General features: G+C 36.0%; 2 protein-coding genes across 2 annotated transcripts; one reads left to right on the forward strand and one right to left on the reverse strand.

The window, feature by feature from the left end:
- Positions 1-1,873: 1,873 nt before the first annotated feature.
- Positions 1,874-6,548, reverse strand: mul1a (mitochondrial E3 ubiquitin protein ligase 1a). Its single transcript, XM_024273982.1, has 6 exons — positions 6,417-6,548; positions 4,628-4,778; positions 3,991-4,078; positions 3,795-3,915; positions 2,781-3,012; positions 1,874-2,696 (listed from the first exon to the last, which is right to left on the reverse strand). Exons 2-6 carry the CDS (start codon positions 4,742-4,744, stop codon positions 2,193-2,195), a joined length of 1,062 nt encoding a protein of 353 aa, XP_024129750.1. The 5' UTR covers positions 4,745-4,778; positions 6,417-6,548; the 3' UTR covers positions 1,874-2,192.
- Positions 6,526-12,098, forward strand: alg3 (ALG3 alpha-1,3- mannosyltransferase). Its single transcript, XM_024273981.2, has 9 exons — positions 6,526-6,730; positions 7,323-7,422; positions 7,504-7,651; positions 7,787-7,947; positions 8,043-8,163; positions 8,317-8,522; positions 10,519-10,595; positions 10,882-11,026; positions 11,429-12,098. Exons 1-9 carry the CDS (start codon positions 6,550-6,552, stop codon positions 11,607-11,609), a joined length of 1,320 nt encoding a protein of 439 aa, XP_024129749.1. The 5' UTR covers positions 6,526-6,549; the 3' UTR covers positions 11,610-12,098.
- Positions 12,099-13,156: the final 1,058 nt, after the last annotated feature.

Below are 13,156 nucleotides of genomic sequence, written 5' to 3' on the forward strand. Positions count from 1 at the left end.
AACATCCTGGCAGAAAGAGAGGTTTTTTTTTTTTTATAGATGTGTTGTTTTTAGAAAAATGCGTCAGAACCTGCAGACAAAACATCTTTGGTATTTACTGAGATTATTAGTGTTTTTTGTTGGAATTAACTGCTAAAATGATCAATATCTACTGACCTAAAATCAATCTAGGACAAAATTGAGCTCAAATTTAGCAAAAACTTTTCCAGATTCCTTGTATTTATCCCAAAATAATTTAAATATATGTACAAACAAACAATTCACATGTTAGTTTCATAAAGTTCCGCCCTTCTGCTGTTTTTCCACATCATAATATGACAAACAGAACATTAGATCATACTGTGTGGTCACATGTCTTTGCTAAATTCAAAATTTTCCACACATTGGACTGCAATAATGACTGATCATTTTTTGAGTCGTTCATTGTAATAGCGCTTTTTTTATGAAATAGTAATAAAAAATAAAAATAAAAAAAGAACTACCGTAGCACTTTTGGAATTGTATTTTGTAATATTAATTGAGTCAATTTATTTTATTTTGAAAAATTGTTTTAATGGTAAAAGTCGATTCAATTAACAACTTGTCTCAGACAGATTGACCTTGCTGGATCGTAGAAATTTAAATCAATTCATCGATTAAATCAAATATTTATTACACACCTAATATAAGCACATTGTAATAAACAAATGTTTACACCAAATTCTTGAATCTGGTAGAAACAACTTATATTTGTAGATGTAAAAAGTAGTGTTCCAAACTATAAACTATTTTCTTTATAATATTTTTGCTACACTTTGTATTTCTAGTGTTTTTAAAAACATTTTTAAACCAAAGTATTTTGGATTCACCAATAAAGTTCCTGATTTATATCAAAAACTTTATATTGATTCCAAATCAACAAAAAGTTAGATTTCTTTTTTTGAGTCTTCGCTTTGAGAAATCAGTCCCACCATCTCCCAGTCTTACTGCAGACACGCTTCCACTCAAAGCGTCAGAAACAATTAATTTTAGATTAATCAGTGACTGGAATAAACTGGAGGGACGCGGATTACAAGATGTGTCCATAATAAGCTTCTAAACCAAACCAGTCTATCATCCAAACCCAACAGACAAAGCCATTTAAGAGGTAATCATATTTTAATTTTTTGATGGCCATCAAAGTGGATTAAACAGGACCTCTTAGTGCATGATAATTCCATGCGATGTGGAAACGGTGTCAGGACCACAGACGGGTCAGTGCAGGATAAACCTCATTACCTAAAAGTAAGAAAAGGCGACACCTAGTGGTAAAGACAGGAGTTACACTTTTAATTTCTGGTTATTTGGAAAAAATCATTTTTTTTTTATTAATTCCCAGCTGTTAAGTAACAATGAGGAGGGTTCACCTGATTTCTTACTACATTTTCTGGCTGGAGGTGTCATGGAAACGCTTTTATACTTGGAATACAATTTTTTAAAAATTTGTGAAATCACAATGTCCAACCAGCTAGACACTATTTATTTAGTTTGACGTAAGTGAAAGAACGTTTTATTAAAACTGGTCTAATGATAAAACGTAACATTATTTTATTTAAGGTTGTTAAGCTTACAGACCTTTTTCCCTTTTGATGCTGTGAAAGATTTTTGATTATCAAGCAAAATATATTTTTAAAGTCAGAATTTTTATGTTCTCAATTAAACTTAAACACGTTTTCTGATCTTGTATTTGCTTAAAAATGCACTTTGGTGGAGAAAAGTAAGTGATATTGTTCTAGTGTCTTGTAGTAAAGAGATCTGGGATCCATGTTTCATTATCGAGTCATTTCCTCCTAAATCGTCATCAAATCATACTACTTAGTGGTTGCTAACTAGAAAAAAGTCACAAACTTTATGATAGTTTTACACACTCTTCCCTTTAATAACTGAGCACATTACAGTAAACATTGAGGTTGTTGTTTCTGAAACTTCCAACCTCCCGACTTTCAAGCAGCTAAAAAACGCTCCCGTCTGATCAGATCAATACTCCACAGTATTTCCAATGTGAGACATGAGGCAGCTCACTGAGTGTAGACAAAGGCACATTAAATACAAATCTGTATTGCTTAATAGTAACATGTTAAAAATAATTTAATTATTCACTCATTTCCAAATATTAAGAGAGGCTATTAATCATCAAAATAAAAGTGCATCGTCAGACATCATGGAGGGAGTAATCAGGGCTGGTAGAAAGGCAGCACTCTGACGATGTCCTGCCTGCAGATGGGACATTTGCGTCGGGGCAGGGACTGGAAGCAGACGTAGCAGCAGCACACGTGTCCACATTCTAACAGGATGCAGTCTCGTGGGTGAGTCAGACAAATCACACACTCATTCCCCGAATGAGCCTCGTTTGGCGCGGCCTCGCGGTCATTAGCTCTGAGCCTGGCAGCTTCGGCCTGCAGCCTGGCGAATTCTTGGCTTTCCTGCTCCGACTCCCAGCGGCGTTTCAGGTGTTTGTAGTAGCGTAGCGCGACCCAGAGGAGGACGGCGGCTCCGGCCAAAGCAGAGGCGGCGGCCAGCGTCTTCCACCAAAAGGCTACCAAATAATTCTCTTTACAAACGGTCTCGAAGTCTGCCGAACTTAAGAAGTACTGGGAGTTGTCAGAGGGGGGTCGAAGGCACAGATTACCCTCCATGTCCAGAATCAACTCTCCAATCCCTGTAAGTGTCGTACCCACCTGGAAAAGAATCCAATTATTGATACATTTCTTTTTATGAGCATCAAACATGAATTGTTTTTTAAAAAAAAAAGATCTACTGACTTTGAGCATTTCCTCGATCTCCAGGTGTCCTTTCGGCTTATCTCCACTCAGGTACTGTCCAACAAGCTGCCCAAAACTGTAACTGGGCTGGTGGAATTTCTCATTTATGATTTCAGTGTGTTCCCCCGACGCGTAGAGGGGGCTCAGCACCCTCACCGCGGTCTCATCCAGACCAACCAGAAAAAATGGAACCACGTTCACTCTTTTGTGCAAGACCCGTTCAGTGTCCATCCTGCAGAAGACAAAGGTGAGTCGTTTAGGATTACAGATGATGAGATCTGCACCATTTTACTGATACATTCTTGAAAATGTGAGTTCCTGTTTTCTTTTCTTTACGTTCTGTGCCCACTCTGATTAAAATTGTGCTTTTAGGTGTTTCTATCATGATCGTGTGGTATTTTTTTTTGACGAAGGAGAACATACAAGAAGAAAATTTAGATTAAAAATTGCATTTCTTATTCTCTCCAAAAATTATAATCTGTTTTTTCATCAAGTTTAAGCTGATCCAAATTCGACCCCATACAAAAGCCTTCTGCTCCTCTCAGCAATGGGGAAGGGAAGGGGGAGTGGGGTTGCTCTGTGCAAACGGCCCACAAGTCAGAGGCAAACTACTGCCCCTCTCCAGAAACTAGGTCTGAAAAAGGAGACAGGTTTTATGGAAGTGGGACAACTTGCAAAATCTCTTACTACCAAACGCATTTTTTCCTTGCTGAATGTCAACTTGTTTAAAAAAAAAAAAAATATATATATATATATATATATATATATATATATATATATATATATATATATAAAATATAAGAAAAAAAACAACAAAAAAATCTTCAGGTCTAAAATGTGGTAATTTGCAAATAAAATAAAATCTGCTTTATATTCGTTTTAATGAAAATGTCTTCCATATATGTTGTTCATGTGAGCCGACATGAAACTCAGAGGTGATTCACACAGGAAATAACAACTATCCTGGTGACATGACACAGAAAAAAGGATGGTCATCGGAGTACAAACACCTACCACGAGCGTGAAAGACCACTCCAAACTAATCTGTGTTCTTTCAACGTGAATTTCTGCAAAACCCCGACGACGTCTTGATGGGACTGACTCCTCAAAGACTCGCTTACAGGTCTCACTGTACCTTCAAACAAACATGCAGACAAAAGATTTAGAACAAAATCCTGACTGACGCCTGATTCTGTCAGAAGGAGTTTACCTTCAATGACAGCATATTGTAGAACTTCTCCTGGAGTGGCTTTTAAAAGGTTTCTGAGTTTTTCATCGATTGTGACGTGTGGAGCGCTCTGAAAACAAACAAAACAATTCATACATCTTCTTGCAAATGTTACAGAAATCTGCAGGGATTTCTGAAATACAATTAAGATATAATTATCATAACCGTAAAACAAAAAGTTTTTTTAAGTGAAATGTTTTTATGTTTTAGTAAGTTTTAGCAAGCAGACAACTTGCTTCAGTTGAGCCTGATCCTCAAGCTGCCAAATCTAAATCCACTTTAGTTCACAAGTTCATGATTTCCACATAAAATAAATATAATAAACATAAGATTTCTATATCAAATTCACACTAAAACCAATTTAGTCTGATAATAAAAAGCTGATCACATAACTTTCATTTCTAAAGGATAAATTCTTCTACATTTTGTTGCTCAATACATTCAAAAATTGCTTCAAAAGGAAAATCCTCAATAGAATTGAAGATTCAAGAAGGATTTTTCCATGTGACAATCAATAAAATTAATCAACTTTTTTGCAACCTGTTTAAAAAAAAGTTTGGACAAACCGATTAATGTTTTCCTAAAATTCTTCACTGTGAAGCTCAAATCCAATACCAACCTCAAGTTTATCAACAACCGTCTTCTTCTTTCTATGCAGGTAGTAAAAAACGCCGGACAAGGCGAGGCTGGCGCCGAAACACACTGCCTCTGGAAACGTCACCGAAAATCCATCCATTCCCTCAAAGTCCCCCTGCAGCCTCAGAAGCAGACTAACACGAAGACACAACATCAACATTGAATGACTCTACTGGCCCACATGCTTGGAGATATTTGATGTGTGGTGTATAGGATAGGTAAATAAATAAAACTAAAAATAAAACTTGTACATTTCTTTTAATGTTTTGATTGCAAAAATACATATGTGGATAAAATGTGTAAAAACAATTACACCAACGATAGACTATAATAATAAAAGTCAGGACTTTATACTGATATTTTACTGTTATTAAAATGGTCAATGCAATTATATCAGCAATATTCTATCATTTTGATGATAACCTACAATTAAGTAAAGAAATAATAATGTGTACAAATTTCATTTGGTATTTGTTAGTTGTGTTACCCCAATAGAGTTTATCAAAACATATTTTGATAAGTTGTACCTCTGCTGCAATGATTTGAAGCGTTTGTTGCCATATCTGCTAGTGTTAAAAAAAAGAGTACAGATGTTTATTCCTGCAAAAATGTTGTTTTAAATCAAATGATTATAAACTCAAACCTAAAAAGTGAATGGAAACTTTTATGGTAACTCTATCCAAAGAAACTTAACAAGAAAATCACATTTAAACAATGTCCAAATGAAAATATCTACATTATTTTATAACTTTTTTAAATTGGATAACTTATATAACTTAATATTTAAAATATGACTTATTTATAAGTAATGAGTAGACATCATACAAAATATCTTTGATCTTGGATTTGTTTTTGATAGAGTGAACATTTATTTACCCAGGAATAAAACAATTTAAAGGAAAGTGCATTTTTCGTTAAAAAATAGATTTGTTACAACTCATTTTCTGTTCTGGTTTTGCTTGTATTTTATTTACTATCATTATTAGGTTTGTAATCAATTGATTAAAACCACATCTACTTGTTTGTACTTCAATAAATGTTAGGTTTAGGGTAAAGCATATGTTTAAAATGGTTTGTCTTTCAAAGGGAAGAGTTTCTACATATTTACCCTGATAGTTCAGTAAACCGTCAATTTTTATTTACATTTAATATTCACTTAAGTAAAACCCTTTAAGCTGCCATTAGGATTGCACCTTTAATGCATAATATTCACATTTTTATCAAAACAGCAAAATTCAAACAATCATTTTATTACGTTTTAATCATTAGTTTTGAGAATAAATAAGGTGTTAAAACTGATCATCATTACTTGATTAATTATGTCACAAGTTCATCACTTGTTTTCAGTTTTAAGTGACTCAAATAATTGTTGGCTGCTATTTTAACTTGAGTACATTTTTTATCAACTCCACCAATTTTTATTAGAAACTAAACAATACTATACAACGAAATTAACCAACGGTTAACAGCACAGAGATTAAATAAATTAACACTATTATAAATGCAAGAGTCATTTGTTAGATTCAATTAAAATGTCTTCTTTAAATGAAGCTTATTTAACTTAAACCTCTTCGCTATGTTGTAAACGAGTCCTTAACGTACCTTGAATTTTTTTACAACAAAGCTAACCGCTTGTCGGCTATCGAAGCTAGCAGTGACCTTTAAATGTTTTTGGAAATTAGAGCTTTAAAATGCCCCTCTATGAATTACAATACATAGTTTATACCATTATCTCTTATTGTCAGTAATAAAATATTCAAGTTTTCACTTACGTGTCAAGAAAGAAGTTCACATTTCGATGAAAACCATAGTGAAAGGTGTTGACCTCGTCACGTGACAAGGATCCCCACAACACGTGATCGGAAGCTGGCTCATCTCGCAACACGTCAGTTCTCTGTAGCCAACATGGCAGGAGGTGTGCGGAGAAAACCTGCGGTTTCCCCGTCTCCCTTGTGGGGGAAAATCCACACAGTCTGGCAAGACAAGCATTTGCTTTTGTTCAAAACGGAATACACATTTTTAGTCGTTTCAGTTTTGTGGTTTCTTGAAATTGGAATCAATTTCTGGGTGATACAGAAAGTAGCATGTAAGTAACCACGCGGCTAGCTAGCATGCTGCGGTGTTTGCCAGTCTTCTGAACGTGTCAAAATGCTAAGTAACTAGCTTTAGCAACGCATTAGCATTCTGCAACACCTGTTAAAGGCAACAAACGGTCTCTACCACTGCTGTGCATCAATGTTAAACTTTATATCTTAAAAATTAACTATATTAAAACATAAAAAAGTATTGTACAAGCAAAAAAATAAAAAACAACAATCCATAATTAAATCTTTTTCTTTAATTTTCTCATTTTTATTGTGGAATAATGTTCCAATGATTTATTTTGATGTTAACATAAATGAAAAGTACTTTATTTCTCTATTTTGAATTTTTATATTATTATTAATATTAGATGAACATCTCAAAACATATGTTTGCACATTCTAAATGAGAGCCTTCTTATTGCAAATATAAACTTGACACAAAAAAAATGAGAAATTTTGTTTTTGTTTTTTTTTAATATTGACATATTTGTGCGATAACCAGCAGATAGGAAGATGATTGTTGTGTCCATGAAAAATGTTCACATTTTATTGGAAACAAATGCTCTTTCTCCTGACATTTATTGTTAATTGCAGACACTGAAATTGATTGGAAAGCCTATATGGATGAAGTGGAGGGAGTCATCAATGGAACTTATGATTACACTCAGCTGAAAGGAGACACCGGCCCTTTAGTGTGAGTTTACCGGCTTCTGGAATTGCACGTTAGGTCGTCATCGCTGGCTTTATCAGAAGAATATGTGTTGTGAAATTGCAGGTACCCAGCTGGATTTGTGTATATTTTTACTGCTCTGTACTACATTACCAGCCATGGGACAAACATCCGCTTGGGCCAGTATATATTTGCAGTTTTTTACCTCATCACACTGCTGCTCGTCTTCAGAATATACAACCGAACTAAGAAGGTTGGTGTGTTTTGAGGCAGAAATTATATCTTTAAGTCAGTTTGTTCTAAACAAACGTAGTCCATACTGTTTAATAAAAAGATCATATTTTCTGGAATTGTGTCATTATTTTTAAAAGTTATTTTTCACTTTCAGGTTCCACCCTATGTTTTCTTCTTCGTGTGCTGTGCATCCTATCGGATCCATTCCATCTTTGTGCTTCGACTCTTTAACGATCCAGTGGCCATGATGCTGCTATTTGCATCCATCAATCTATTCATTGATGGACACTGGACGGTGGGATGTGGCCTTTACAGGCAAGTGTATGGTCTACCTTTGGAACAACCTCTGTTTTTATTTTATGTTAGCCTTTAAATGAAATTAAACCTCAATATTCTTCTCTTTTTGACAGTTTAGCTGTGTCTGTGAAAATGAACGTCCTCCTTTTTGCCCCTGGGCTACTTTTCCTTCTCCTGTGGGAATTTGGTCTGATAAGGACAATCCCTAAACTTTCATTGTGTGCCGGAATTCAGGTGTTATATTTTCTCTTGTTTTCTCTTTGAATTGGTAGGATTGAAATGAAGAAATGAAATTTGCTTTAAGGCTTTTAAACATGATTGTTTATGTTGTTAAACCCATGTTTTTCAGGTGTATTCATTCACATTTTTGTCCTGTCTTCATCACAGCTGTTGCTGGGGCTTCCATTTCTCTTGGAGAACCCCGTTGGTTATGTGAGCCGGGCCTTTGATCTCGGACGCCAGTTCTTCTTCAAGTGGACTGTCAACTGGCGCTTCCTTCCTGAATGGCTTTTCTTGAATCGCTACTTCCACTTGGCCCTGCTGGCTGCTCACCTGATCACATTGCTGCTTTTTGCTTTGTGCCGTTGGAAAAGGTGAGTCTGACCTGCTGTTCAAAAGTTCAAAGGTTAACTAGAAATGAGCTGAAACACAGATTCAGACAGGCTAATTCAGTGGACTCTGTTTTAGGGGTTTCCAGATATTAGTTTTTGACTCTTGAGAGTGTGTGCAGAAGACTGTGCATGTATTCATCAGCCAAATTAAACTAAATACAGATCTACCTCAAAGACAGAACCAGGGCCATGAGAAGTAAAGGATCTGCAAAATGTATTAAAGATATAGACTCTATATTCTACCTATTTTATGTTAATGTCAAGATTCTGTTCTTAACCTAAAAAATCTCTTAAACGTTCTCTTTTATACAAGAAAACCCCATAATCAGGATAAATTGGTGAAAACACTCGTTTGTTTTAGTGCAGTGTTTTTTAACCAGTATGCTGTGGAATACTTGTTTGGCTTAAGAGATGGGCAGGTGTGCTGGGGGAAATTCTTCAATTTCACTTAATTAGTTCAAAGAGTATCATCTCTACGTTCACCCAAACAGGACCAGGTTTTTACACTGAGAAATAGAAAAAAAATCATATTTTTTTTTCTTTTTTTTTTTTCTTTTAATTCTTATTTATGTCACTTTAATAAAAATTGCTGCATATTGACTACAATTTTGTTTTATGTATTTTTTTTTTCTTTTTTCAATTTTCATTTGAAGGTACGGACCCCGAAAAAGGTCTGCCCTACTTTTTTTCCCTACTTTTTTTTCCTAATAGTTTTTTCATGAAAACAAGATAATGAGCGATATACTGTAGCGTCTCTTCGTTTCACTGAGACGCTGAGACTTTACCTGTTTTAATTCTCTTTATTTTGTGGTTAACAGCAAAAACAGCAGAAGAAAATACTCCCCAAAAGTTGTTTTTGAGTGTAATTTTGTATTTATTAGTGGATCTATGGTCCTCAAACGCCTTAATTCCGTCTCATTCATCCGCCCCCGTCCCTTTATTTCACTAAAAACCCAGACGACAGGTTAAATGACAGAACCCAGAGTTAACGTCTCTGTGTGGTGCTTTGAGCTCCGCACCAAAAACAAAGCACCAGAAGAACTGATCCATTTCTATTTTTTGGATTAAATAGTGTCAACATTTATTCTGAAAAACTGCTTTATTTTGCTGCTGATTGTAGAAAAATGAAAAAAAGTCTTGTAGCGAACTGAGTTGGGCTGAGGTGCTGTTTGGGTTCGTTAATGTCCGGAGCTCATTGAACGCACCATTTGGAGATCAACCTGTTTGTTAGGAGGTTTTAGGGAAAAAAGATAGAGGAGCTGGTGCATGAGCCATAATTAAGATGCTTGAGGAATGTAGATCCACTAATACATCCAAAAATAGACTAAAAACAACTTCCGTGGACTCTTTTCTTCTGCTGTTTTTGTTGTCAACCAAAAAAATGAAGAGACTGAAAACAGGTGAAGTCTTGGCGTCTCAATACGAGGGGCGCTACAGTATATTCTTTATTATCTCATTATAACAAGAAAACATTACAAAATAAAGGTAAGACGGACCGTTTCAGCTTCCATATAAAGGAGTGCCTTGTAATTTTCATCAAGGAAAAAATGTACCTTAAAAAAAAGGTTGAAAAACACTGTTTTAGTGCATTAAAAAAAGCTTATTCACTAGAAAAAAAAAAGAGTATTAGAAAGAACTGGAGCTGAGAGGATCATTATTACAGGAAAACCGTCTGCTTTGTTATGACTTTTCTCTTGCTTAAACTTAAATACTTCTGTTGCTACAACATGTTCACAGGTTTAGACAAAATGTTGTTCAGAATAAGGTCAGCATGTAATTGTACTTTGTGAATGTTTTCACATATACTGTTGTTTATGTGCTATAAAGAAGTTTATTAGGCAAACTGGAATGTTACATTTTAATGTGTCGCTATATTCATATTGTCATCAACTCAAACATGAGACACAGATTCATTTACCTTTTGAACATTTAAAGTAATTTGAAACCTCCTACTATCTTTTCCTTCTTTTCTCATTAGACCTGGACAGAGCGTTTTTGAACTCCTTAAGGAACCGAGCAAAAGGAAAGTTCCTGCTCAGAAAAGCTCTGTGGATCATATCCTTTCATTTCATTTGTGCATGTTTACAGTCGCATTGTATAATAGTTACACAATATTTAATGTTTTTATTTTTGTGTAGAAAGAAAACTAAACACAAATCCTCGTCTTTTTACTGTGGAATCATGTGAAGCTACAGGTGTGAAACAAACAAAACTGCCCCGTTCATTAAGGGGAAAAAAAGAAGCTCCAACAAAATGATACCACCTTCAACAAATACTTTTTTCTGATCAGGGTTTGAGTGAAAGGTTCCTGTGGGCTTGTTGAACCTTAACACAGAATCACAGATAGTTCTGGTTCTGTTCACGTCTAACTTCATCGGCATGTGCTTCAGCCGCTCGCTGCATTACCAGTTCTATGTGTGGTACTTCCACACTCTGCCTTACCTGCTGTGGAGCGGAGGAGTCAAGAAGCTAGCACACCTGCTCAGGTAAACCTGCATAATAACATCCTGTGTTGAAGTCCCACTCATCTTTTGAACTATTTTAAAAGCATCAACAGTGGTCTTTTAATTATGATTATGGCATTTTTATATAAACTTTCTGCAGAGCGGTAGTAGAAATTTACCTCTGAGTTATGGGCGGGACTATTGAAGCGACACATTTTGTGGATCACAAATAGCCGTTTTTTAAATGGAATAGTTTTGCTCCTGATTCACAATGATTAGAATAAGAAAATACTCCAAAATTCACTTTAATTTTCTTACTATATGTCCCCCGTCATGAGAAAAATGCCACAAGAACATGTTATTAACATCACTTACAGAGGCTTAAAGGTCCAACATCCTCCGTGTCTTAAAATACATTAAAATAATTTTAATCCTGTTGTGTAGAGTTCTGATCCTGGGTCTCATCGAGCTGTCATGGAACACCTATCCCTCAACAAACAGCAGCTCGGCGTCCCTCCACGTCTGTCACCTCATCATCCTCCTTTGCTTGTGGCTGGCTCCACCTCTTCCCTCTGCTCCATCAGAAGGCCAGCAGCACACGGCTGATAAGGACAAACGCCACTGAGCCACACGGCTGGACCAGAAGTTGGTCTTAGCAGCCGTCTCTCTTTGCTTCAGCTAACATCCTCACAAAGGGAGAGCCTCCGTGGTGGACTGTTCTGTTCTGAAGGACGTACTCGCTCTCATCCGCTTATCACTGAACGTCACAGAGGGGGAAGGTTTTGGAGTAAAAGGACACCCGTACGATGCAGTGGTTTATTGCCGCAAATTCCAGTCGTAGAGGACGAATTCTCAGGTTTCATTTTTAGTCACATAACTGTTGCAAGTGCGTTGTGACAAATCTTTGAATGTTTTGCTGTGTAAAAGTTGTATTTTTTATGACATGCTCTAAATTGCTAGTTTACATTAGCAAACTGTCACTAACTGTAGATGTTGTTTTTTTTTTGCTGTGTATAGAAGAAGCAATATAGTAAAAGAACCTCAGAGAAAAATAAGGATACTCTGAATTAATGATACATTTAGAAAATCATTGACATTTATACTGTTACAGACTTGTCAAATACTGTCCTTCTGCTTTAAAGATTTTTTCACACAGATCTTCAAATTTTGGTTTTCTCAGTAGTTTCACAAAAAAATGCTAATTATTTTTTCCTGTTTAGCTTGACGCAAGCAGCATTTTACAATAAATTGCTGAATTGAGGTATTTTTGTATTTTTGGTGAATACTTGATTCTGATTGGCTTTCAGATGTGGATTCAAAAAGAATAATTCTCCCCTAAAACATGTTCCAATCAAATACTCCAAATGCCCTATATTATTAATGTGATACGTAGGCAGGAGGTGCTCAGAATCAGGGACGTGGCATATGAAAAACACAGGGGTGCTAGAGTCCTGATAGAGACTAGGTGGGATCCATCTCTGCATTTGCCCCACGGTGGTGCATTCTGACCAGCTCCTGCTCAATAACCCCTGGTCGCCGAATGCCCAGACCTCGCCACACAGGGCCCAAGGACTGAAGTGCTCACTGTGCCCTTTCTCCCGTCCACGGAATCCCCCGTACCGGCACAACTGGTTACTGGGGCAGGGACGCTGCTAGAGATTTTGGACCCCATGAAAATAATTTTTTACATGACGCAATTAGTCTGGGCCCCCAATCATCTTTAGTGTAGTATATACTGCATTAAATACAGTTGTAAGTTCTGCATTTTTTAATGCTGTCCAAATCTCCAATTCCAAAATCGAGTGCCCTGGAAATTTCCCAGAAGTCTTTGCGAAAAACTAGTTTGCATCAATCCTCACTATGTTAACGAATATAGACCACAATGCATTGCGGTCAAACAATTTTTGTGAAACAAAAACGTTTAAATGTATTTTTTTAAATAAACCATATTTTCATCATGAGAACACTGGAGTCACAAATAGATGCCATGAAATGTTTTTATTTATTCAGTTTTCACTTTGTGAAATCCAGGGCACTAGATAGTCCCGCACTATATAGTTTTTTAATAGTTAGGGATTAGCGTGAGAATTCGGACATAGCCTAGCAGCTAGTGTGAATCTTAGTCTGTAACTGGAAACTTGGAAAATAGGTGAGCATACTATTTCTACGATT

This window comes from Oryzias melastigma, linkage group LG17 (genome assembly GCF_002922805.2).
Source record: "Oryzias melastigma strain HK-1 linkage group LG17, ASM292280v2, whole genome shotgun sequence".
Taxonomy (NCBI): domain Eukaryota; kingdom Metazoa; phylum Chordata; class Actinopteri; order Beloniformes; family Adrianichthyidae; genus Oryzias; species Oryzias melastigma.